Source organism: Salarias fasciatus, chromosome 5 (genome assembly GCF_902148845.1).
Source record: "Salarias fasciatus chromosome 5, fSalaFa1.1, whole genome shotgun sequence".
Classification (NCBI taxonomy): Eukaryota; Metazoa; Chordata; class Actinopteri; order Blenniiformes; family Blenniidae; genus Salarias; species Salarias fasciatus.
The window spans coordinates 29,869,198-29,896,181 of NC_043749.1; the positions used below are offsets into that span (position 1 = coordinate 29,869,198).

The 26,984-nt window shown below is 42.9% G+C and overlaps 1 protein-coding gene across 2 annotated transcripts; it reads left to right on the forward strand.

The window, feature by feature from the left end:
* The first annotated feature begins 92 nt into the window (after positions 1–92).
* LOC115388436 (membrane-spanning 4-domains subfamily A member 15-like) lies at positions 93–25,668 on the forward strand. 2 transcript variants are annotated; one of them, XM_030091584.1, is made up of 8 exons: positions 93–233; positions 13,855–14,041; positions 15,229–15,339; positions 16,754–16,810; positions 17,373–17,522; positions 18,006–18,125; positions 22,500–22,601; positions 24,512–25,668. In XM_030091584.1, exons 2-8 carry the CDS (start codon positions 13,901–13,903, stop codon positions 24,578–24,580), a joined length of 750 nt encoding a protein of 249 aa, XP_029947444.1. In that variant the 5' UTR covers positions 93–233; positions 13,855–13,900; the 3' UTR covers positions 24,581–25,668. The 2 variants fall into 2 exon arrangements, with proteins under 2 accessions (XP_029947444.1, XP_029947445.1); XM_030091585.1 differs by having other exon boundaries at positions 22,500–22,530.
* The last annotated feature ends 1,316 nt before the right edge of the window (positions 25,669–26,984 follow it).

Sequence of the window (26,984 nt, forward strand, 5' to 3'; positions counted from 1 at the left end):
TTACTTCCATTCCATGGGAAATAAACACTTGAATCCCACCCTGCATGCTCTTCAGCGAGCGCGCGCGGGGGACGCGGGGGCGTTTCAGGCAACGATGCGTTTTTTGGCAACAACAGTGAAGCAGGCGGAGACTGAGGGACCGAGTCTCCCCGCCGCTGCTGCCCTGCTCCACCCCGCAGATCTGCGCCCACAGCTCGGATACTTCTACCTGAAAGCAGCGGAACGTCCAGAGGGTGAGTGAGAAAAGACAAATAAAGACCGAGGCTGACGTTTGCTCCCGAGTCGGCATTTCAGGGGAAAGTTAAGGGAAAAGTCATTTATTACCTGGAGCGGCTATTTTTCCCGCTCTCTTTACTACTTATTGATGTAAAACCACGTTTAACATTGTAATTGAGACAAAAAACTTTGCGAAACAACCAATAGTGAATTTCTACAACCTTTATTATATTTGTGGAAATAAAAAAAAGAGCATATTTGACAGTAATCTTCATAAACACGGTGAACAAGATCCAGATGGAAAACTACTGGACCTAAGCTTCTCAAATCTGGACTAGATTATTCTAAAGATGTTAAACTTTCATTAGAACACTGTTTCTGATTTGTGAATCATTTCTTGGATTTGTGAAAATGGAAAAATTAGCATATGTGACTGCATTTTTTTAAACTTACACCACTTTGGACCAGGTCCAAATTGATCGAACCCAAAGAAGATTCAAACACAGAGGAGGGAACAGCAGCTGAAATCACCAAGTTCACCACACTGTTCACGTGACCTTATCATGTGGACAGAGGACACAGGGCAATTCTTGCAAAACTCTAACTCATAAAATAAAATCAACATGATCTATGCGAAAATACGACTCGGTTGAAACTAGTGATAGAGACCAGAACATGTTTGGAACTGGGCACTTTATATGTTTATTTACACTCTGAAAATCGTCATTTTTCAATGGGTTCCAATGAGAACTGGGCTCTTAAGTCATATATGCATGAAACACTGTCACCATCACATTTGCATGACCACGCTGATTTTTAATCACTCTTCACATACTCGATTACCCCGTCTTCTTGTGCTGCTTAGACTACTGATGATCTGTAGTAGACCTCTCTGATGCACGCCCGAATTTACTACCAGCTATATTCTCAAAAAAAAAAAAATGGTTTGTGAGGTTTGTGGTGTCCCTGCACTTCCTTCCTTCCCTACACCGCCTTTTGTTGTTGCGGCCTGGTCTGCTCACTAGTATGGTTGGGGTGTGTGTGTTTGTGTGTGTGTGTATGTGTGTGTGTGTATATATATATATATATATATATATATATATATATATATATATATATATATATATATATATATATATATGTAGGGCTGGGCGATATGGCAAAAAAATGATCACGATTTTTTTTTTCATATCATTCGATCTCGATTATAATCACGATATGTTCTATTGTTTTTAAACCAGTTTTAAAGCATCTGCACTGAAAACTAGAAGCATAGAATAGTTAAACATTTTATTAACAAACTAAGTAAATAGCAATGCAAATTAAATAATATAAACATAGAAAAATAAGAACAATTTCACTTGACAGTGCAGTAAATGGAAAAAAAAATCTAGCACCAAGACAATAAAATCCTGCGATGCATCGTTTTTTTTTCAGTAAAAGAGAAGAACTGAACGATCGTTAGTTACAGTGTGACAGTTTACAGCTCTGAGGATTTTTGTTGCTATAAAAGATTAAAAAACTAAAGAAACCGCCTGGAGATAATGAAGGTGCTTTAGAATATAAACATTATTTTCAAGTTCTGATGCTAAATATGCTGCTGCCATCATTAATGCTTGCATCAAATGTACAAAATTTAAATAATCTAGATTGGACAGATTAGATTTAAAATGTAGCAGTACAAAACTACAATAACACACCAAAAAAATAGACAAAAGTAATTGTTTTTGTCCTCTTAGAATGTTGCTCGTATGGTGCAGTGGCCTGAAAAGATGACACTGGCTACGTTTACATGCCGTCAATATTCGTGTTAAGATAAATATTCTGGTTTCTGAAACATTTGGAATAACCCCAGGGAGATCCTCATTCAGACCACGGCCACAGACGACGCCATGACTGCATTTACACTTCATGCCACTAGGGGTGCTGTTTGCATGTTCAACCTTATTTTACACAGACACCACAGAAGAAGCAGGGCGCGCTGCAGGCTGTCTCTGCATGTTGTTAGAAGAAGAGTGTTAGTGGCAAGACGTGGAGATATGTTCAATGATGCGATGCACCGTTTTTTCAGTAAAAGAGAAGAACTGAACGATCGTTAGTTAAACTGTATCACAAGTAGTTCCTACTAAAAAGACCAGATTATTTGCGGATCGGTGTGCTAGCAGCAGCGTGATAGCAGCGGTGCGGGTGGAGCAGCCTTTCCTGTCAGCAGCAGCCTCATCTTCAGAGGATAACGCCGAGGCATGGCTGACTTCATCTGCTTCGCTGCCCTCGGCTCCACGTTCAGGTCCATCTCTGGTTACTTCTCAGACAACTTTCAGGCGGAAGTTGAGCAGGAAAAATCTGACTTTGATTGGCTGTGGTCATGCACATTTCTGCCTTGTCTGATCGAGAAAATGTGCTCACAGCTGATCACCGTGATCGACTGGAAATTAATCACGATCAACAATCACGATCATATAATCGCCCAGGCCTATATATATGTTATCGATCTTATCGATTTTCTGCGAAGCTGAATTTCCCTCTGAATCAATAGGTTCATTTCTATTAAAATGCTGTCTTTCTTATGAAAGAGAAAGTGCAAATCATATTCCTTAACAAAACATTTATTAACAGCAGCAAACAACACATTCACAAATGGAACAATGCTATTTTAGGGCTATTTGAAACATGAAAATAAATATGTGCACTTTCTGTTAAAAGCAAAACAAATGAAATTAAGGTGACTTTAACTTAATAAATTAGTGCACTGTCTCTTATTTAGCAGTATAATAAAATACATAAATCTGAAAAGAAATTAAGTCACAATTGGACTATTAGCACCATTTATAATCCTTCTTCACATTAAAAAAACAGGCTGCCTGTAAACAACTAAAAACATCCCTGAGAATAATGGATGTGCCCATAAACAGAACTAAAACATTCATGCCATGGTGGTCCTCATTGCAAAGTGTGAGACTTATCTACTTTTGTTTAAAAATATGAGCCGTTTATTACCTCTCTAAACCCCTGTCCCTCAACCACATGTGTTGGCAGCATGTCTGCAGTAACGGTAGCGCCCTCTGCCTTCCTGGAGTCACTCCTCGTCCCAACGCTGCGGTGACTGTAGGCTGAGAGCTGCTCGCTCCTCGCAGCACGGCTGGATGTCATGTATTGAGGTGATAATTTAGCGAAGTTGTGGAGGAGTTGTACTTTAAAATACTTCCACAGATTGTGCATTTGGCGTCTTTGTCGTCATTAACCAACTGAAAGTGGTTCCATACCGAATTCCGTCTCCGCCTTCATCCTGCCAGCTTACCGCTTCTTGTCTGTCTTGTTGCCAGAGGCCAGCTTCTTCTTCTTCTAATTTAAGGCAGACTAGGTACCTCACGGCACATTGCTGCCTCTCTTGGTGAAGTCCATTATTGCAGCAACAATGAAATCCTCAGCAGAGGCCGGCTTCTTCAGTGCGTGTGTCAAGGCTGTCTGGCGTCAAGCGCGCCCTCATGCAGGCGTGCAGGAAATTACAGGTTCAAAACGCAATTAATCGCCAGTAATTTATTTTAATCGATGTATATATATATACACACACACACACACACACACACACACACACATATACATATATATATGTATATATATATACATATATATATATGTATATATATATATACATATATATGTATATATATATGTATACATACACACACACACACACATATATATATATATATATATATATATATATATATATATATATATATATATTAGGGCTGTCACGATATCAAATTTTCTCTTCACGATTATCGTGGGCAAAAAATATCACGATAACGGTATTATCACGATATCAGCAAAAATTTAACTAGTAATGGTACAAACATTCAGATTCATCTTTAATTTTATTTATTTTTTTGTTTTCTCTCTTTTCCCAGATGAATTACATTCAGAATACCTGTCAAATGAGGTTTTGAAACAATATGAGAACAGTAACTGTACAACTGCACACAAAAAGTCTAGTTACACTCAATTAATTAAAATGTGATGAACTGATTAAAAGAGGATCCACAGCAGAGGCGTCATTTACGTAGGGTTGGTGGGTTATGAAAACCCACGGACCCTGTTGGGGTGAAATCCTGTACCACCACCACACTGCCGAGAATTTTTGTTTGTTTGTTTGTTTAAATCCGAGGCGAAATGAGCAGCAGCTGCTTCTCTCCAGCCAGAGGCGCCGCTACTGGCTAGGGCCCCGAGCTGAAGGGGGCCCCGAGGAACGGCTGACATCAGTCAATTTCAATGACAAATTTAAGGCGCTACACTAGACGCTGCAACGACAACGTGTCGAAAATCCCTCGCATGGGACCCTTTTCCGAGGACTCACCGGTTAGTTGCTAGAAGGGGGCTGGCGGAGAAGGCGGCGGATATCAGCGACACAACTTGAAATCCCCCGGACACATTACAATGACACGTCTGGAACCTACCTAATGGGGCCCCACTACTACCCGGCTTGCGTCAACGTGCAGTCAGTGTTGCTAAAAAAAGTTGCTAAACACACTTTTTTCGGGTTAGGATAGAGCGTCTCGCTGTCGCTGTCGGCCACCGCCGACATGTTTAGTTCACTCGTGACGCTCGCTAACTGGGAGCTAGCTAGCTAGGAGCCCTGCTGCTACCGCTGCTCTGCTGTGTTTACATGTGAGGGGAGGGGGAGAGGCTTTGGTGCTGCAGGAGGGAGACGAAGCAGGGCGGAAGAACAGGAGCGAATTTTGAAAATACACGTTTCAAGTGGCACTAGATCCTCTTTACGATATTATCATGTGCGCATTTTGAACACGATATTGAAATTTCATTTTTTTAATACCACGATTATCGTCAATACCGGTTTACCGCGACAGCCCTAATATATATATATATATATATATATATATATATATATATATATATATATATTAAGGCTGTGACTTTAACGCGTTAGTTACGATTAATTAATTACAGAAATTTTAACGCGATGAAAAAATTATCGCAAATTGTCGCGGAACGTTTGTCACCGGACGAGTTTCACCCGGACATATTTCGCTGTGACACAACAACGAAACAGCTCCCGACTTGGTTACTTTCTCATTAAATCTGGCGACTTCCCTAAGCCTCCTGCCGACTTTTTTTGTCAAAAGTGACTAGCAACAAATTTAGCGACTTTTTCTGGAGCTCTGGAGACGTGACAGGACGTCTCGTTCTGCAGCTGCTGTCCTCAATGAGCTGCGGAGCTGCGTGAGCCCCTCCCCCGTCCCAAAGCACTCACAGGCGGCCAGTCTCAGCAGCGCCCCCTGCTGCAGTCAGAGCAGAGAGGAGACCCACACCACTCCTCCACACTTCAAATGAATCGCGTGTGCGCAAATACGCCACTGCTCACTCGCTGACAAACCAAGAATCAACAGAAGAAAATTCATTTGTAGTTCTAAACATATTTAGGGTGTTTTTTTAACTCACATTTTGCTTCTCCCATGACGTTATTCCTCTCTCCTACAGCGTCCATTACAATTACATGCAAATTGCAAATTAGGTAACGACCTCATCTCGCTACTTCCGGAGACTTTTAGGACAGCCAATAGTGACTTTCCTTACTGGGGAGTTGGCAACACTGCTCCCGACGACAGCGCACTGCTTGGTCTCGTGCACAGAAAATTTAGATTTAAAAAGCCAGCGGATGGCAGCGTGGATAAAACCAAAGCTGTATGCACATTGTGCAGCAAAGAATTTGCATACCATCGCAGCACATCGAGCCTGCTATATCATCTGAATGCTAAGCCTGTCGCAGCAGCGGCCAACACGCAAGCCTGGCATACAGCTAGAGTGGAAGAGGACGTCACTCCGACTACTTCAAGGACCCTCGCCCAGCCCAACAAAAGTTGCACTAATCAATGTGTATTGGTTTATTTGTCTTTGTTAAATTCCTCCTTCCTTGCTGAAAAGATGAACAGTGTTTTGTTGCTTAAGCTTATGTATCACTATATTGATTCACTATACCAAAATCCATTAGAAAAAGAAAGGTTCTCACTGATCTCGGGTCAAATATCGATATGCGATTAATTGAGATTAATTAATTACAAAGGCCCTAATTAATTAGATTAATTTTTTTAATCGAGTCCCACCCCTAATATATATATATATATATATCGCTTCTGGTTCTGTTAAGACCTGGTCACACTGCCCGAACTTTGCTGGACCGTTCCTTGAACAGTAGGGAGGGGGGCCGAACGCTTGTTACCGCGCACAAAATGGAAAAAAAATCAAAAACACGGGCGTTGGCTTAGCGGTGCACCGCTGAAGCCAGCGTTGCTTTATCGTTGGTTCACCGGTAGCGAGCGGTAGCAGACGTTGGTTTAGCGGTGACGCGAGCGTTGGTATAGCGGTGTTCTGCGCATGCGGGTGTTGGCTCTGCGGGGGTTTAAAGTTGGTTTAGCGGCATACCGCTTGTGACTACGGAGCTGAAAGGACCGTTTTGATACAAGTTCTGATAGATTTTTGATAGAAGTCGATAGTTGAAGTTCATCATGTGACGTGGGCAAAAGAAGAGGAAGGCTGGAGAAGGAAAGGCAGCAGCCTCCAAGAAGATCATTACTGAGCAGGCAGCTGAAGCAATGGAGTCAGTTAAATAGATGTGGCCCACTGGTTGTGGCAAGCAATATTTAACACTAGAATAGCCAGCATTCTTACACCCCCTCCAAAGGCGCAACGGTCAGCCAGACCGTCATACATTTTGCAGTGTTTTTGCGCAGGAGCACACCAACAGGTTGTTTTTCTGTAATCTAATGTATTAGAAATTAAGATACATAAACAAAATATTAAGTCAAGAGGATCAGCAAACCTTTTAATGCCTCATGTTTGCTGTATTAATGCCTCAAATCAGGTTTTAAAGTTTATTTAACTTTGTACAGTGCGCATTTGTGCAGCGTCACCTCTCATACTCTGCACACTCGTTTCCCTAATAAACATGCACACACACACACCAAAACACACAAAATAGTTGTATTATTAACCATCAATAATAATCAAGAACATATTAAAATTAGTAAAATAAGTCTCCTCGGCTGCGCACCAGGACGGACACCTTCCCACACGGTCCCGTCCTCACCCTGCTCATTTGATTCTGGGACTGCAGGCTCCATAGGACAAAGGTATTTATTCAGAAAATATGTTCGTTCTAAAATTAATTTTTGGAAACGAGAAATGCATGGTTTGCTGTACTTTGATGGAGGATATAATATTTTACCTGAATCTGTAATTGGTACCTCTGGAAACGCTGCAGTGCTCCTGCTGTCAATACCGTGTTCACTGTTGTGTTGAGATTTATTACATTAGTTTATTTATTTTTTGCACCATTTTATGTTATTATTATTTAGTTGTAAACTGACAGCAGCCTACAGTAATTCTCTATACCTGGAGGTGATGCGTGAGCGATTCCATGCGCCACTGCAGGTTCTGCGCTGGACTGGACAGCAGCTGGAGTCGATCGGGCATTTTTGGGGCAGCAGGATTACATTTTTTTCGCTGTTTGGCCCGTGACTGTTCTGACTGTGATTCAGAACTTTCCTCCTCTTCACTCCAGTCAAGATTGCTGATGTCCGACACGTCTCCGCCATCCGATTCCCCCTCACTGACCTCCTGTATCATTGCTAAAGCTTCTTCCACCTTATGTCTCTTATGTCTCTTTTTATTGTCTTTTTTCTTGGGGGGGGGGGATTTGGTTGATATTTTTGGCCGTCTGTCTGATTGTCTGCTGTCAGAGCTAGCACCCTGTTCAGATGAGCGCATATGAACCAAAACAAATCAATCGCAGAAAAAAAGCAACGCGAAGTGCATCTTTTTTTATCTTTTGGAGGTATAAATGCTTTGTAATATGTGTGTCATTGTTAGGACCTTATTTGCTTCAGAAAAACATACAAGACACATATTTAGGAAAAGTCAAAGAATTAGGACAGGGGAATTATTTTTAACAGATTTATTTGAATTATAAAAACCCAAACGGTCTGTCAGACCGTCTTGGCTGTTCTAGTGTTAAAAACTGTGAAAAAATACTGTTATGTATATTACTTCAACTGTTTTCATTTATTATTCCATTTCACCGTTCCAGCAACCCCGTGTCCGCTCGTAAAACGCTTACACCCGCCCACCGAAGTTTGTGCAATGTTTAATCGCCGCCCGGGCAACGCTGGCGAAGCAGCGGTGGTCCAGAGTTCAAGATTTCTGCGTTGGCCTGGCGGACCCGAGCGTCCACGAAGTTGCGTCTGGCGGTGCCAAACTTTGACTGGGCGTTGGTGGAGCGGGGGTGAACGTTGCCGGGGCGGAAAATTCCCCGCTCATCACCGCTCGCAATATTTTATGCAGCTCAAAACTTTCGGAGCGGTAGGAGGGCCCCTCCGGTAACACCAGCGGTGGCCGAGCGTTTACGGCGTTGCTTTAACGGGCGCCAACTTCTGTTAAACGGTGGTGAACGTGATGAATTTTTTTCACCGCTCCAGGGACGCTCCAGCAAAGTTCGGGCGGTGTGACCGGGCCTTTAGTTTTTGTGTTGGTTGTTGGCTCTGTTTTGGTGCTATCCGGCTCTGTTTTGATTCTGTCTAGATTGGGGTTTTGGATTGTTCTTGGTTGCATGTGGTGTGTCGACAACACTGTTTTGTATTGTGAATTTGTATATAAGTTGTGCCCCCCACGCCCCCACCCCCATTCCCCCTCTCTTTATCTTTCTCCCTTTCTGTCTCTTGCTCTCTGAGCGTTTCCGTCCCGGTCCTGTCCTCAGCCATGCCGGATGCCAGTTTTGAATAAAGGCAGCGGTAGGAGGAGATTCAGTCTCTTCCTGCTGCTAACATTAAAATCTGTTAGGATAGTAAAAGGCTACAATTATACAATATTGCACACCCCAAATGCCGAACAGGACAAGGGAAAGAGAAAAAAAAATCCAACATCATAGCCCCCTGCTGGAATTTCCTCAGAATTACAGCTATTCCACACTTCTGCTTTCACTTCTCTTTTTACTCGTGGAGCTTGGCGCTTAGTTAACACTAACAATATTGGGTGAAATTGAAGTATGTTGAGGTGCCCCATCACCACCAGCTGCCTCTGGCAACACTCCTTATCACAGCAAAGCATAAGGTGAGGGACATAGTGGAATTTTTTTTTTAAATACTTTTTTATTATTATTTTGGACTCGATAGATCAAGAACGCATTGGCATTGCACATTCTCTCTCCTCGTGCAACTCAAACATAGTCTTTGTCTCATATTTGGGAGGTCAGGATCTAGTCAGCCTAAATTTAATCCTTTAAATATCTGTTCCCGCCTCTTATCGCAACACATCAGCCCTTACAGTGCTGAGCACACATTTACTACTCCATCTTGCGGAGACTTGATTACCCATGCTGCCCTGGGCTCTACGAGAGAAGTGCTCATGTGCTGCACGTCTGTCTGACTCCATCCAGCTGCCCTGTAACTCATATAAAGACATTAAGGATGTTTTGCTGTATACGTGATCTGCTAACTACTGCAGAGGTGAAGTTCAACTAACATTGTTGTTGTAACCTAATGGGTAAACAATGAGTTTGTGGCTGTGGAAGGTGCCATAGTGCTGAGGAAAGTACCGCCATGCCCCAGGTTATTGAAGCCTTCCAGAAAAATGAGATCTCCAGAGAATGAATGCAATATTAAAATGTCGAGCTTCAGCTTCGATTTAAAAAGGCTGAGATCAGTGGTGGTTGAATGTTTGGGGGGGTGGGGGTGGGCGGGGGTGGGGGGGGGGTGGGGGGGCAGTTTGTTCCACAGTCTGGGAGCAGTGACAGCAAGAGCGTTCACCCCACTGTCTGAGTCCCGACCTGAAGCTGACCTGGAGAGCGCAGGGCCCTGCCAGGGTCACAGTTCAAATCTCAGACAAGTCAAAGGGAGCCCGGCTGTTAACGGGATTGTAAACCAACAACAGAGTTTAAAATGGATTCTAAAAAGAGCTGGAAGCCAGTGGAGTCACGACAGCTCGGGGGTAATGTGTTTATATTTGGACGTGCCTGTTAGACCTCTCCCACAATGGTCCCAGCTCACGTTCACCGAGTTAGATAATTTCACAATAGGGTGTACATCCAGTCTCTTGAATTAACAGGAAATTTCAGATTGTTACTTAATCACAGTGCAGCTATAGAGTTCAGCCTAATCTTGAATTCAGCACATATGTAAATCATCTAATACAACTAAAATCAACAGATTTACACATATAGAGGATCAACACTGACTAACAACAGAATTGTGAGATCTGTTGATCAACAGGCAGGGAAGGAAGAAAGGCTCTGTGTTGGGAAGGATTCTACTTTTAATCCCTTTTATCTGATTTTCTTTCATTTTAATCCCAAACATATTCATTAGATCTTAGCAACAATTTCTCTTTCCATCACAAAATGTTGTGACCATTTCCAGTAAAACTCTTAGTTCCAGTGACAAAAACAGGAAGTGTAGATGAGGAACTTTCCAACGGAATAAATGATTTCCCACCACACCTTCTTCAAGTTGGGGAGAAAACGTGAGTGGAGTTAAAGTCTTTGTTTATCCTGTTTCTCATTTAACTCCTGATTGACTCGAGCAGTGAGAACCTGAAAGGTTTCCTGCAGTTTCTACTCACCAGTGTTTTTATTACATGTGCGTAGCATTTGTGATTCTTAAAAAAAAACAAACTTAAAAGTGAATTTGAGATTTCTCCATTTTTATAAAGTTCTTTCAAAATTCCGAAGGTCATAATTCTGAGCTTGAACAAAAACTGTGAGAACTTTGACTTGAAGTTTTGAGACACCTTGTTAAAGTCTGACATGTTAAGATAAAAACATTGATTAGATTTTTACAGAATTTAGAGCAGTGTTGGGTGAGTTGCTTTTATAAGTAATTAGCTGTAGTTATTATTCACCTCTTCAAAAAGGTACCTGAGTTAGTAACTGAGTTACAGTATCTTAAAAATAACTAACTACTAGGCAAATAAACTCGTGCATTATATTGGTCAGTAACAGTAAAGGTGTTGTATCGCTGGAAAAAGTAATTGTCAGGTCTCGCTCTCTGCTTCTGTGTGTCCTTGCTCTTCTGTGAGTGTGTGAGTGTGTGTGTCTGTGAGTGTGTGTCTCTGAGCTGCTGCTCATGTCTCTGCCTCTTCTGGTCTCTCATCCTTCCTGTGGCCTTTGCTTTCTCTGGTTCCCTCACCTTGCCTCCTCACCTCGCCTCACTCCTTTAAAGGAATTCTCTGGAGATTTTGGACCCACGCTCTATTCCTATCATTTACAAAGTGAGATAAGCTCATAAATACCTTTTTTGTGTCTGTGCGTCCAGTGGCTGGCTCACAGCTGTTAGCATCGGAGTTAGCTTAGCTCAACTGCTGACGGTGAAGAGGAGACAAAGCCGAACTGACGAAAATGGACAAAATACTCCTTCCAATGGTCCAGGGGATGGCGTATTAGCATGTGAAGTAAATCCAAATGGTTATAAAACATTTTAAAAGACGTGTTTTCTTTTCAATCCGTTAAAATAACGTTTTGATACACACAGATCTGCACAAGCATAGTGCTCCGCGGAAGGATATACCGGAGCACAGGGGCTGAGTCTATAGCTTCTACTGCTGTGCTCCGGTATATCCTTCCACGGAGCACTGCGCATCCGCAGGTCTATGTGTATCAAAATGTTACTTTAATGGATTGAAAAGAAAACACGATTTTTAAAATGTTTTATAACCATTCGCATTCCGTCAGTCCGGCTTTGTCTCCTCTTCACCTCCAGCAGTTGAGCTAAGCTAACTACGATGCTAACAGCTGGGAGCAAGCCACTGGACGCGCAGACACTAAAAAAGTATTTATGAGCTTATATCACTTTGTAAATGATAGGGATAGGGTGTGGGTCCAAAATCTTCGGAGCATTCCTTTAATTTTTTACTTTTGTTGTTGCCCAGTCGTCTCTCATCTCCTCCCCTCTTTGCCTCCTTCCCCCACGTCTGGAGCTCGGTCGTCGGTATGTTCGTCTCTGCTTCCCTCTGCTTCCCTTGTTTTTACAATGTTTTTATGACTCTGCAGTACTCAAGGTAATTAACCCCTTAAGCTCAGACCGGCCTTCTCCCGATGCATTTATCAATTATCCAGACGCATTTTGCATATTCCACAGACGTACTATGTACAGTTAGAAAGCTGATATTCCCATGAATCCGCTTTTATAAACCACTTTCAGATGTGATTACCACAGCGGGTAGTATAAACACATTTGTCCAACATACAGCAAATTAAGTAAACAGCGCAACTCACCTTTGGAGGCTCATAACTGATCACAGATGATCCATAATCCAGATAATCCAGCAAAAACTGCCACAGTCCAAACGTATGCATCCAGACAAAGCTAGAAAGTATAGCCTTTTGTCCAAAAAATGTCTTGAAATAAGCGAATAATCCAGAATTAGACGCGCCACTGCGCGCGTGCGCGTCCGATAATAATCCATTTTTTTATCAGATAAAAACATCCAGACCTCTCTCACTCATGCTGAGGATATCCAATATGGCGACTGATCGGTTTCCGTTGCTTATTCATCATATTTTAACCAATCAAGTGACTTATCCCTGCCTCCGATGGCTAACCAGCCAACCGCTGCCGAGACTGATGGACCCACGTCATCGGCGGTCATCACTCGTCATCAATGGATTCTGAGCCAATCACGTCGGTGGAAATGTTTGACTGACAGGGCTGGTAGCCAATGAGCTTGCTGAATGGCTGGCTGGCCCGCTAGCGGGGTTTTGTGACTTCTCAGACATCTGCTGAGGGATGCACCTGCTGTCTGTCCCTGCTCCTCTCAATCTGAGGGCCTTATTCCACACTGAAGCCTATCTGAAGTGATTTTTTGAGTACTTTATGAGTTTTTGGAGTGAAAATAATGTAAAAACGGGCCAAAAACCAACATATACCATTGTACAGAGGGCATCCAGAGGGTATACAGAGGATGTCCAAAATTGACCCCGCCGGGGCATAGCAGTACAAATACATGTGTGAAACACTCATTTCTTGTATTACTGCTCTGACATTTTGGCCTGAACTATGTAAGACCGCAGGCTTTAGCAAAATTGTGTTTTCAAGCTATTTCAGTGCTTCCACACTTATTTCCAGGTGTTTTATGAGGGAAAAAATTCAGGCGACAATGAAATTCATCCTAATTCAGTGTGCTGCAACATAAATAAATCTGTGCCAGTAGCACCTAGAGTAATTCTGACTGCACTGGGTGAAAATACAGGTTGTCAGCTTTCAAATGAGACCCCAACCATGCATGTACTCCAAACAGTTCAAGAACAGCATTCAGTTTACTTTGGGTACGTCTTTAGTTGAACTTTTAGGCGAAAATGACCCCGAGCTTAAAGGGTTAAAACCAGCTGTTTTTATTTATTTTCAGAAATAACTGATGAGCCCTCCTTGAGATCCACATGCTGGCTTCAGATATACATTGTTGTGATTAATTGGAATACTCCAACTTGTTCTGCAGAACATCTGTGTAGATGTATCTGTTTAGATAATTACCAAGTGATTTCCAGTAAATGTGTGCTCACTGTGCTGTGGGCTTGTGCTAGCACCGTTCGTAACAGTGTGATTAATGATTATCCTGTGGATTTGAATGTGACAGTGAGTGGAGCAGCTCAGAAGATCGCAGGAACATCTTGACGTGGAACATGGCTTCTTCCTCCATGCCGTACTCCTCCGGAAATATGATGGTGGTCACCCACATGCTCCCTGCGGCTCAAAACATGGAACAGCAGCCGCCGTTGGATAGAAAATACAAGTTCAGGAAGGGATATCCCCAGGCGCTCGGGGTAAGTTTCTGATAAGTGACAAACCTCGACACACTGTTTCTTGGATTAACACTGGCAGAATTAAATGGAAATACAACAGCTTGGGATTTTTCTCAAGCATTGGAACAAATGTACGGACTGTGAAGACATCAGGACATGATTTTATGTATTTATCTTATTAAAATAATGATTTTCCAACTGAATGAGCCCACCTGTATAGGTAAGATAGAGAAGTATCTTTATTATAATTGTGACAAGTCACAATATGTAAGTGTTGATTGATCTGTACATCATACATAAGCACTCTAGAATTCATTCAAAGGCCTCTGAAATCCACTGAAACAACTAAAATCCACCAAAAGCACTGATCAACTTTCTTTTGTTAAATTTCTAAGGTTAATCACTTAACATGACACCCTCAGAGTTGAACTCTGCACTGGAGACTTTTGTGAACTAATGTAATCAGTCTAATTTAATAATTTGAGCAAAGGGTCAAAACACAACAGTATTTGTGTGATTCAGCACTGAAATAACACGAAAACAATGTTGATTGTGTGCAGTGAGTCATGACATATTTTTAAAAAGGGCCATCTCTGTGTTGTGGTTCACTCTAAAACCAGATTGATGTCTTTCTAAAATATTTCTGATTAAAAAGTCATTGACTTGGTCAAAAAAAAGTATTTTTAAAACTTTACTTAAAAGCAGTAAGTTGGATGCAGGTCTGTAGGTATTAAGAACGTTGGGATCTAAATTGCTCTTCTTCAGAAGGAGCGTCACCATCACTGTTTTAAAGGAATACCCTGAAGATTTTGGACCCATGCCCTTTCCCTATCATTGGCAAAGTTAGACAAGCTCTTAAATACCTTTTTTGTGTCTCTCCATCCAGTGGCTGGTTCCCAGCTGGTAGCATTGTAGTTAGCTTAGCTCAGTTGCTGGAAGTCAATAGGAAACAAAGCCGGACTGACGAAAGTGGACAAAATACTCCTTCCATTGGTCCAGGGGATGGCGTATTAGCACATGAAGTAAATCCAAATGGTTATAAAACATTTTAACATACCTGTTTTCTTTTCAATCCGTTAAAATAACGTTTTGATACACACAGATCTGCACAAACAGTGCTCCGCGGAAGGATATATTTTTGTGTCAAATTCTGTCTCATTCTGTTCAAACACTCGCGTCAGACGGGTTTCTTTTGTTTGTCTCTGCAGACCGTTGAGATCATGATCGGCGCGTTGACCCTGCTGTTTGGGATCGCGACGGCTGCCCACCAAGCTTCCCTGGGGATTTTAAGCGGGATCTTCGTTTGGGGATCTGCAATGGTGAGTCCAGTTTTTATGTTCCTCTGCCTTCAAGTCATCTCTGTCTGTCTTCACACACAGTTATTATCAAGAGAAGGACACAACGTACATGACTTCAGAGACAGGGCTTGTATTCGGTCATTCCTTGAACTCCAGTTACTTTCAGAACATCACTGAGTGGATTCTGGAGCCTGAAGAAAGTTCGGTCTGAGACCTCTATTTTTGAAGACCATGTGCAAGCGCAGTGCAGACCAGGTTCTGCCTGCGTAGCGTCAACGGGGTCTGCCATGACCAGCTTCTGCCTGTACGTACAGAGAGGTGGGAGACGCGAGTAGAGACAGGTCTGCTTACAGAGCCAGATGCTGGAGAGGCGACTGAACGCCTGGCTCGAGGGTGTGGAAACCTGGCTCCATGACCTGGAGCTCCATCTCTCCTCCATTGGCTCCAGCCTCGTTGCACTGGCGGATGCAGCCGGTCCTCCTCCTGCAGGAGATATCCACGCCTCCCACAGACTCCAACCTGAAAACCCGCAGGAAGGGGAAGGAGATGTGTTTAAATAAACTATTTGTTTCAAGGGTGATTTTTTTGCATCTTTAATGTGACTGAGTAAACTGTGGCCACAACATGTATAAACAGGAGGTGAACACATATATTTAAAGCTCGTGTCCGGAGTTTCCGTTCGTTTCCAATGTATGTATCATTTTTCAACAGAGCTTAAATGTGTCAGTCTGGTTCGATACTACAACATAATATTAGCATAAAGCAATATAAAAATGTATTTATGAGCTCTGCCTTCGTCTCATAGACCCCCATGTTATCCGAAAAAGCGCCGGTCAGCGTCAGCCAATAGATTTCGAGCTTCCGCATTCTCGTGTTGTCAATCAAAGTGTGCGGCCAGAGAGCACGCGCACTCGCCCAGGCAGAGGTGAGTTAGCTCCGCAGCAGCCACCCCGCTTACCTCGGATATATCCACTGTCTGCTGAACATCCACCGTAAACAGCTAAACATGTAGGATGCTGTAGGACTCGGAGGCTCTCATTTTCACCCGACAAATAATTCGCGTGCACAATTAAAGGGGCGTGGCTTGGTCGCTCATGAAAGCAGAGGGAGGGCGGAACCTCCAGACGTTGGATTAAAAAAAACCCTCTCTCTTTCAAAACTCCGGACACGAGCTCTAAGCACAGAGCTGTGCAGACAGGTGTTCTGTCCTCTCCGTGCACTCTGCTGCATTATCTGCTGACCAATAAAATGCCGGATTCTGGCAATCTGTGTCCATTCTGTCATTGGAGAACTCCCAGTCTGAGAGAGAGACTTCACACATCAAGAATGACAAAATCCTCTTTGAATTTAAGAAATTGTATTTTTTTTTTTTTTTTGTATATGATTAATCTCAATGTGATTGTAAAAATGCTTCATGTGATAAATGTTGTTGTAGTACATCACAGCTGGAGCTCTGACGGTGGCTGCTGAGAAGTATATGACCCGTTGTCTGGTGAGTGACACAGATGTTTGCATTTGAGAAAAAAAACTTGAAACGTCTTTTTTTTCAATGCGATTTTAAAATTGGGTTCTCAAGAAGTACTTGAACTACTTTGTAAAAAATATGGACTGAGTGGTCAGTTTTGTTAATGATAATCAAATTGATAACATTTAACTCAAATTCATAGTCAGAAGCACAACAGCAGGAGACTGTTTATAAAGTATTGAGCCCAAACTAAGAGGCATCCTCAATAATGTGTTTGAATCTTTTACTTAGATTTTACAGCTTTTACCATTTTATCTGTTGAGAAGCATGTGGAGGTCAGCCAATCAATAAGAACTTACTGCTTGGTCTGAGACAAAGCATGTGTGGGGTGATTTGTGTGGTTTGACTCTGTAAAGGGCAGTGATCCTGATATAGATGCCTTTTCTTTGAGTTCTAATTACTTTAAAACACCAATATTGTCGCTCATCACAGGACAGTTTTTCTCGTCTTTGTCAATCAGAACTTTTAAACGTTTCATTAGAGTTTGTGAAACGCTTCATCTATTGTCTCGACTCTCTTTTGTCTCCAGATCAACACTTCCCTGGCATTCAACATTATCGCAGCAAATTTTGCTATAGCTGGTATTGTCCTCTACGCGCTGGATCCCGTAGTCACGTTGTACCCCTATGACTTTGGCGACTGCGACGACTCCTACGGGTCCTGCATCCCTATTATCCGTGTAAGAATTCTAATGGTTATTTAAGCATCTCCATATTAACCAAAACATATTATGGGAGGAAGGACTTCCATTTTAAGGTTGTTTTAAATGCTGGTGAGCATGTTCTGCTGTTTTGTTTTAATGGGAAATGTGCTATAGAAACAAAGTTTGATTGAGTATAGTCAGTATAGCACTGGGTCCGTTTATTGGATAGTTTTCCTCCTTTTAGGGGTTTTGCTGAATTTGGAACTGCAGTTTACCTGCTCGTATTTTAGAGACACTCAGCTTTAGCTTCAGTCATGCCCTAAGTTTGCTCTGACTCAACAAATGGCATTCTTTCTAAAAAAAAAAAAACAAAAAAAAAATCTTCAGCCTATCATCAAATCTCCTGCTTGCCTTTACAAGGATCACTGTGAATTTGCAGCTGTTCTCTCTTTTCAGGATGAGTTTTATCCATGTAGTTACAATTCCCTGTGTGTGGATACTAACTAAAACTCTCTTCAGCATCGCTATGGTGGCTATTCGGGCGTGGTGGCTGTGTTCCAGTTCCTGGAGTTCATTGTTGCAATCATCCTCTCAGCATACACCTGTCATGCAGTCTGCTGTTGCTCCTGCTGCATGGAGGTGAGTCAGCTCCTCACCTGTGTTAGTGTTGTTTTACCAGATTAATTAATCCTGGTACACACGACAGGATTTTTTTTCCAATCTTTCCCCATTCAGAGATCTTCATCAGAGAATCGGCTCCTCACTCTTACAATTCTCGCGTAGTCAAATGTGACTTTATGCGGTTTCCCTTCATCCCCATGTTTACATACATCTCCACTATTCATGGTTTGGATTCGTATATACAGGCCAGAGGTTATTTTGCCTACCTTGACATGTTTCGGCTGCCAAGCTGCAGCCTTCCTCAGAAGTGTCACGTGATGTTGTCTGGTCGGCTGATTTATACAGGTTTTGGCGCCAGCTTCCTACTGGGTGCAGTAGGACGACAGCGCCATCTGCAGTCCGACTTCTTCAGAACTGTGTCCCAGGTATGGGAAAGTTGATACGCCCCCTCTGCCCGGTTTCTTGGCCCAGGAACTGAAGGATATAACAATTCAAAAAGATGAAATATTTATCTCACATGATGTGGTTTCTTTATTCACAAAAACTCCCATAAACGTCACAATACACATCGTACATAATCGCCTCAAGGAGGACAAATCATTAAAAAGAAGGACCCCACTCACTGTCGAGGACATCACAAGGCTCCTGGAATTCGTCTCCACCTCCACCTACTTCCAGTATCGGGGTACCATCTACAGGCAGAAGGAGGGGTTTGCAATGGGGGATCCGCTGTCTGCCATAATGAGCGGCTTCTTCATGGAAGACCTTGAAGCCCGGGCCCTCAAAACAGTCCCACCACACTGCGGCCTTTCCCTCTGGAAGAGGTACGTGGATGACATTTTGGAAATAACAAGGAAAGGACATACACAAGAACTCACGGATCATCTCAACACACTGGATGACACAAAAAACATCAAGTTCACCCACGAAGAGGAAACAGACAGCACCATACATTTCCTGGACCTGGACATAAAACACCTGGAAGATGGCAGCATTAAAATTCACATATATCGGAAACCCACTCACACAGACCAATATCTCCTTTGGACGTCAGAACATCCCATTAACCACAAACTTTCAGTCGTAAGAACCCTTTTCGAACGCACAAAACTAATCACGCAGGAAGAAGACAGAAAAGAGGAGGAACAACACATCATAAAAGCACTACGAAAGTGCAACTATCCGATGTGGGCCATAAACAAAGGCCGCCAACAAGCAAAACAAAACAAAGACACAAAAAAGAGAACAACAACTAAACAAACTGAGAAACAAAACAGGGCCATGGTGACACTTCCATACATCAGAGGGATCACAGAGAGAATACAACGGGCCATGAATAAGCACAACATCAGCACCCCAGTAAAACCACACATAAAACTACGGCAGCTACTAGTACATCCCAAGGACAAAATAGAGCCACAACACAAATGCAATATCATTTACGAAATACCTTGTTTGTCGTGCAACAAATCCTACGTCGGGGAGACTGGCAGAGCCTTCAACATCAGGACAAAAGAACATCGCACGGAATGCGAAAAAGAAACATCTAAAGCGTGCACACGCTCCTCCAAACGACAGGCAGAGCAGGAACAGCTAAAGTCTGCCGTTTCCGAACACTGCAAGAGGGAAAACCACCTCATGGACTGGGATCATGCCCAGATCATCGGCACGGAAAGCAACAAGTACCACCGCTGGATCAGGGAGGCCATCGAGATCTGGAAACGTGCCCCCCAGACTGTGGTAACCGGGCAGAGGGGGCGTATCAACTTTCCCATACCTGGGACACAGTTCTGAAGAAGTCGGACTGCAGATGGCGCTGTCGTCCTACTGCACCCAGTAGGAAGCTGGCGCCAAAACCTGTATAAATCAGCCGACCAGACAACATCACGTGACACTTCTGAGGAAGGCTGCAGCTTGGCAGCCGAAACATGTCAAGGTAGGCAAAATAACCTCTGGCCTGTATATACGAATCCAAACCATGAATACAAAAAAAGGCCTAATGAACCTTATCGGACTACATCTCCACTATTGATAATAAGCGGAGAGCTAAATTCCCTCAGTTCATTCATTCATATTGGCATTGATCCTTTGGCAGCATTGTGCGCATGGAGCACGGACTGTGAGGACTGTCAGAAAACTTAAATGGTATAGTACAGAAGAGGGAAACATAGTTTGACATAATTTTCTTATAATTTACCCTCCACATTTGATAATAATTCAGCTTATTAAATTTTTTTTTTTTTTTTTTTTTTTACATTTGACTCCAGAGTGGAGCAGTAGAAATAAGTTGCAGTCTGTGACAAATACAAGCTACTTTTATAAATCACAAAATTTCCCAAGTCATGCTTGTTGTCCACTGACTGGAAAGTTTAGACCAGAATAAAAACATGTTTGATTAGGAAAACTTTCATCATACGTTTGCTCGGCCTGCTCTTGTGCGGCACGGAGTCCTCGGAAGGTTTGTTCCCCCCCTCCCCCCATGCTTCCGTGATGGTTAATAATGGAGATGAATGAAGACATTGGGATATCTGACAGCTATTGCAGGACTGGCGGAGATGCAGATGAATGAATCAGATCAGGGTTTGGGTTTGAATGGAGGAAATATTGTACATCCAGGAGCAATACAGTTAATAAGAATTAACCACTCACATTCTGCACTACTGAGTTTAGAAGCTCTGAATTTTCTGTTTCACCCTCATATATAGTGAATATTTCACAGACATGTATTCATGTCTCCAGCTCTGACAGCTGAGACAGGATTTTTTTTTAAGCAGTGGCATCAACACCTTGGTGAGGCAGAGCTGTTCAGCCAATCAGGGAGCTTTATTTCGAGGGTGTGGACAGGTTGGCTCTGAGCTGATCGGCTCCTTTCGCAGGGCACCACACACATGTTATGGCGACTCTTTCGTGCCAGTGTCCAACAGAAAATAATAAGAGTTGCCCTTTGAGGAGGAGGGTTTTCACTCGCAGATTGAAAAAGCACCTGCGGAGATATTTCCTCAGTTTCAATGTGCCAAATTTATTTAGACAAACCAAAATACTCTCCGTGGTTGACTTAACTCAAAACGAAATGAAACAAATCGAATCTATCTGCGCTTTCTACTGTCTACGGTCGAAAAACTGTCTCTCTCGCCTACCTCATTCCACACCCCACCAGAAGCCCTTACACCTGAGCTTTTATCCTGATTGCAGAGAGGAGGGCCTGACTGGGAGGAGGAGAGATACAGACCAGAATAATTATCAACAAGCCAAACACAATCCTTAATATTTCTCATCATAACTTAAAGGTGCATTGAGGAGTTTGCACGTTTTATGCGAAACAGTGCCCCCTGCAGGCCTTGGGCGTAATGCAGCTTAGTGAAAAACTCGTGCCTGTGGCTCGCGTGCACGGAAGAGGGGAACTCCGTCTTCGCTCGTTTAGTAGCGCTCAATTAAGATATAAATTTCTTTTACCTGGTGGAGTCTGTGCTGGAGCTGTGGCAGTGCTAGAAGCCAGTCTTTTCTTACTTTCTGGAAGATCCTGCTCAGTTGTTGCTCACTAAGCATCTGGCGGAGTAATGGTGGACAAATCGAAACCTATCCAGCCGGAGCGAGCATTACGTCATTACTTTCAAATTCTCCCCAAAAAAATGCTGGTGCCGGACCGGCACTGCAACTTTCAAGTGACAATTTAGCGCTGTTAGAGGTACTTGTAATGAATATGTCAGGGCACATTGTACACATCATTAAAAACGTGTAACATATTTATGGTGGAAAATAAGTATTTTTAAGGTTGTAAAACTCCTTAATGCACCTTTAAATTCATATCAATTAAACAAATCAAACTTACTTTCTTAATTGGCTCCAAGACAACAGGATTTGTGATCAGAAATATTAAACATGTTCATTATCTACGATCTCCCTTTCCGATGCCTCCCGAGCAACTCGGGGCCCGTTTACACAATGACAGTGTTTTCAAGTGAAAGCTTTTGTTCTGTTTTTGGTATCTGTTTTTATGTGACAACGTGAGTGTCATGACTGCCAGTCCATTTTCTCCTAGACTTGATAGTTTTAGAGATGACAGTCCCCGTAATAACAATCCAACTTGGTCGTCTGTGCATAGGAACATTTGTGTTCTCACACTCTTGATGCTTCCATTGCATTGCTCTCTGCAGCATGTGTGTGTGTGTGTGTGTGTGTGTCTGTGGTTTCATCATAAAAACAGAGAGCAGCACCCACTGGTGAAAACAACCTCTTTTCTGGTGTTTCTTTTATTTTGTGAAAACCAGACATCATTTTCAAAAGGTTGCAGCATAAATGCAAAGTTTTTCTGAAATGACGCAACACTAAATACTTGAAACTTTCTCATGTAAACGGGGCCTCAGTGATAGTTTTGTGTTTTTCATCTTACAGGAGCCGCAAGTCGTTGTTCAAGCTGTAGAAGGTACGGTCAACCCTCAGGCTCCGCCCCATTTCCAAGCAGCACCTGTTGCTCCCGCGCAGCCATACCCTCAGGTAGATTTAATAAGTGTGTTTGCAATGGGAATCTTTTTATTAGGGTTTGAGCCCAAGGGACGTCACGCACCGAAGGGTGTGGACCCTATTGTGTCTGTAGGAATTATTATTGTTTCTCACCAGCAAATCATACTTTTTAGGGCTTGTAGCATGAATAAAAACTCACCAAATTTGGAGGAAAAATCTGGCTAGGTGGACAGATTTGGGTGTTATGGTCGTCTGAGATGGAAAGGGCAAAATGGCTCCACAGTGCCACCTAGACATGCTAAAACAATCATAAAAAAATTTGTGGTTTGAACTATGACTATGACATTTGGTAGGCATATAGAGCATACCAAGATGGTCAGACTTGCCATTTGGAACTTTTTGGCCAGATCGACAGGAAAGCCACTATTTTGAATTGAATTTGAAAATTTGTCAAAAATTATCAAAACCATGCATTGGTCTAGTTTCATCTCAGGAGACAGTTTGACGCCAGATTTTGGCGTTTCGCAGAAAACAGGAAGTGAAGCAAAAACAGGTAACTTCACTGTACATTGTCAAAGCTCCACCAAACTTAACATGATTCATGAAGGTCCAACCCTGCACACATTCATAGGAAAATTATTTTTGATAGTAACAGAGCCATTTATTGGTAATAGTTTTTTTTTTTATTTTCAAAGGCTTTGGAATGTAACCTGGTGTTCCTCTGGATTTGATCCAGTCAACGTGAAACTTGGTGAAGGTCATGAAAAGGCATGGATGAACAACATTGTGGAAAATCCTGAGCGTTGGTTAAACACCGTGCTCACAGCAGGCCGACCACGGGGTGGCAAATTTGGATGAGCGGAATATTCATGTTCTGGGCATTTTGGAGCCTTTTACGTTCTCTGCTCTGCAACAAACTCCTCCGGATTCCTGAAGGTCCAGCCTTGAAAGCATCCATCCTAAATATCTTCAGATTGTGATAGCGCCACCTATTGGCAAGACAAAATGTCTTTGTTTTTATTTGAAAGCCGAAAATCTGAGATGGTTGATCCAATCAGCCTCAGAATCGGCAAGAACAAACTTGAACCCTTTGTGATGACATCCTGAGAACATGGCTGGCAGAGGCTCCAGGGCGTGGCACACTGCATTACCATTTGCAGGCCTGAACATGCTTTAAAACTCACCAAGTATGGCACAAAAATCAGCACTGGTGAACTGTACAAATTTATTTGGATTCAAACATGGGTGGGGCTACATGGTTTCACAGCGCCACCTAGACATTTTCAAAAAAGCATGAAAAATCAGTGGCTTGACCTAAGAAGATGAAAGTTGGTGGACACGCATAACATGCTCAGATGTACAGATCTGTAAAAGTTATCACCTTTTCGGATGAACAGGAAGTTTGCGATTTCAGGTTTATTTTTCTAAATGGCCGCCAACAAATAAAGTCTTATAAAATGCACAAAAATGGCACAATTAACACCAAACCTGTCACATTTCATGAGACTCTCACCCTCAATGAGTGCATGCAACAATATTTGGTTTACCCTAGCAAAATGGCTCCATAGCGCCACCTACAATTTTACACATTTTTCAGCTCTACTGTGCAACTTTCACTCACATTGAAGAAAATTCAGAGGCCATTATTGATCACTGCCATGTAATAGTTGATACTATCAGTCATAGCACCAACTGCAGGAAACAGGAAGTAGTGTGTACATGCTCCATTTTGGCTGAACATTTGCACAGTCCACATCTCGTCACAACGATATGACGATCTCCACCATTGGCAATAGTGCCTGATGCTAGAAACAAGTGTTGTGTACATGCTCCTCTGTGCGTACCCGTGGATGTGCGAGCACGCGGATGTGAGCGACCCATTCTCCCTTCTTGCAGCTTTAATTCCTAGTTGAATCTACTGACAGTGTTCTGTTGTCTTGCAGGTGGCACCCAACTTTAAAAACCCAATGGATCTGGGTTCTGCTGAGCCTCCAGCTTACCAGCCTATCTGACCCACACACATCAACTCAGATCATTGCAAACCTGCCGCTTGAGCTTGTCTTTCTTTTTCTGTCACCTTAAAAATATGTCAGTGAGAGATGTGGAAACAGATTAACTACAAAGGACAAAAATGAAAATGCAACCAGCCTTTCATAGAATGTATTTGAAGGAGCTTCATGCTGGTAAATGTGGATTCTGCTTCTGACCTTTATTAAGCAAGGAAGAGAGGTTAAAGGCCTTTGTATGCTTCTCCCTCACAGCGAGGTAGAACCTACACCATCTACGCAGCGCCCTACGTAGGCCCTACGCTAGGGCTTGACGTGCACCTCCCAAAAATCCTAACCACGCGTCGCCACTACACGTGGTGACGTGAACGTCGAGGGCTGTGATTGGTCCGCTATCGCGTTGTTTATAGAATGAAGTAGAACAATATACTCACCCCAAATGCTTTTCTGATCCAAACAGTGCTACGGGAGAAATTTAGATCCAAAATCGAGCGGTGGACATCTGTATAAGGCTAGCAGACAGGGCATGGGTAATGACGCCGCTCCTAAAACGGCTTTAATCGTCCAAAAACTCATTAGTTTCACCAATATTTCATCATGGTCCGCTCACGCCACTCCTCCACAACAGCCCGGTGTCGCGAGATATGTCATATATGCAGATATATGTTCGGTAAGTGCACGCATGTATAGATATCTATGTCTAGATAACTATGTCTAGATATCTATGTCTAGGTAAGCCGGAGCTATGGAAGCCGCATTGTTGTTGTGACTGCCGATTGCGAAATGAAGATACCGCCACACCCGCCTAGCGGCTTGGCGGTGAAATTGCAGAGGAGGGCGTTCCCTTGACGCAGAAGCAAGATATGTTCAGTGACGCAGTAGGGTTGCCGGCGTAGGTTCTACGTTGCTGCGACGGAGAAGCATAGAAAGGCCTTAAGGGAGAATGTATAGAAGGTCAATATATGAGTGCAAGCTGCAAAGTCATATATCATTGCTGAAATATTATCCATCAGATAAGACTTTGAAAATCAATGTGCAAAGTGTATTTTGTTTGAGGTTTTTATATGAAATTAAAAATACTTCAGTTAACCCTCTTCTGGCCTGGAACTGCCTCATAATTACCCGATGAACACGTGGTTGATTGTTTCTTGCAAGTCACAAAAGTCTTGATTTTATCTGACAAATTACATGTGTTTTATGAAAATTTAGAGGATGTGTATTTGTGGCCATCAAAAAAATCAGCAGTGGATTCAACATACCCATAAAATAAGAGGGATGTTTCGGTTGAAGGTGAAAGTTGCAGGGAGGAGGACCCTAAAGGGCAAATTCCACCAGATGCGTCTCCGCTCCGGTCCGCCTCCATCTTGGATGGCCACTGCATCCGTCCACCGCTCTCCACCAAGCCATGGAGCCCCGAGGACAGCAAGGACGAAATGTATAATGTCAGGCATTTTCGCTGTTTTTATGATGTTCTTATGGGTTTGCCTTTTATTACTTAGAATAAAGTTTTGTAGCGCAACTTAAAGCTGTAATGCCAAAGTACTACGAGCCAGTGCAGTGATAAACACTCATTACAAGCATGTAAATAAATTTAAAGCAGTACTATGCAAGATTTGCTTTAGCGCTCCCCCTGCTGGTCTCCTGTGAAAGCTCACTGTCGTAAACGTCCTCCGCAACACCTCAACCCCCCCCCTCCCGCCCCGCATGCAGAGAACGTCCCACTCCAGTTTCCTTTTTTCCGCTCGTTGGACAAAGTTTTTTTTCTGTCTTTTTGTTTCTGCCATCCGTGAGCACCTCAGGGTGGCGTTGCTAACGCTAGCGAGGGTTTCATGTTTGTTTTACGCGCTTTTGTTAAATCTTCTGCAGCAGCAGTTCCTCGCGCTGCCCAGGAACTTCTTCCGGTTGCTCCCTCTGTCGTAGACATGCCTGCCTCGCACACTCAAACTTATTGGAAAACAAACACAATCGGAGATATGCTGCTTTCAGCTCAGCGCAGCGAATTTACTGGCGCTCACGTCTACGAGAGGAGGTGCCACTCCTCTTTATTTTTCAGTTACCAAACGGAAATTAGAACCAATCAACACATCATGCAAAGATCATCTATTGCAACACAATGACAGATATCACACTCCAACAGCTTTAATACTTGTACTCCCGTATGAGTGCCGCAAAGCAGGTTTGTTCTCGCGAGATGTAGTCGGGTCCGCTCCTCTGAAATTGCAAGCGCTGTTTTCAGGACACAGACCCCAGGGAGAGTGAAGGGACAGGCGAATCACCGTGACAAGTCTTTGTTTACCCCCACAGGGATTCTGAAACACATTTATTGAGGTAAAAACGTTGCAAAGTTCTGCTTTAACTCTAGATTTGCAACACCAGCTTTTACTGCTTTTCCTAGCACCACTATACCAAA

Bases quoted from the DNA above. Each gene is read 5' to 3' on its own strand.
- LOC115388436 (XM_030091584.1), top strand. From the start codon at position 13,901: ATGGCTTCTTCCTCCATGCCGTACTCCTCCGGAAATATGATGGTGGTC. The intron at 16,811-17,372 runs GTGAGTGACACA...TTTTGTCTCCAG, and splicing joins AGTATATGACCCGTTGTCTG to ATCAACACTTCCCTGGCATT. The intron at 18,126-22,499 runs GTGAGTCAGCTC...TTCATCTTACAG, and splicing joins GTTGCTCCTGCTGCATGGAG to GAGCCGCAAGTCGTTGTTCA.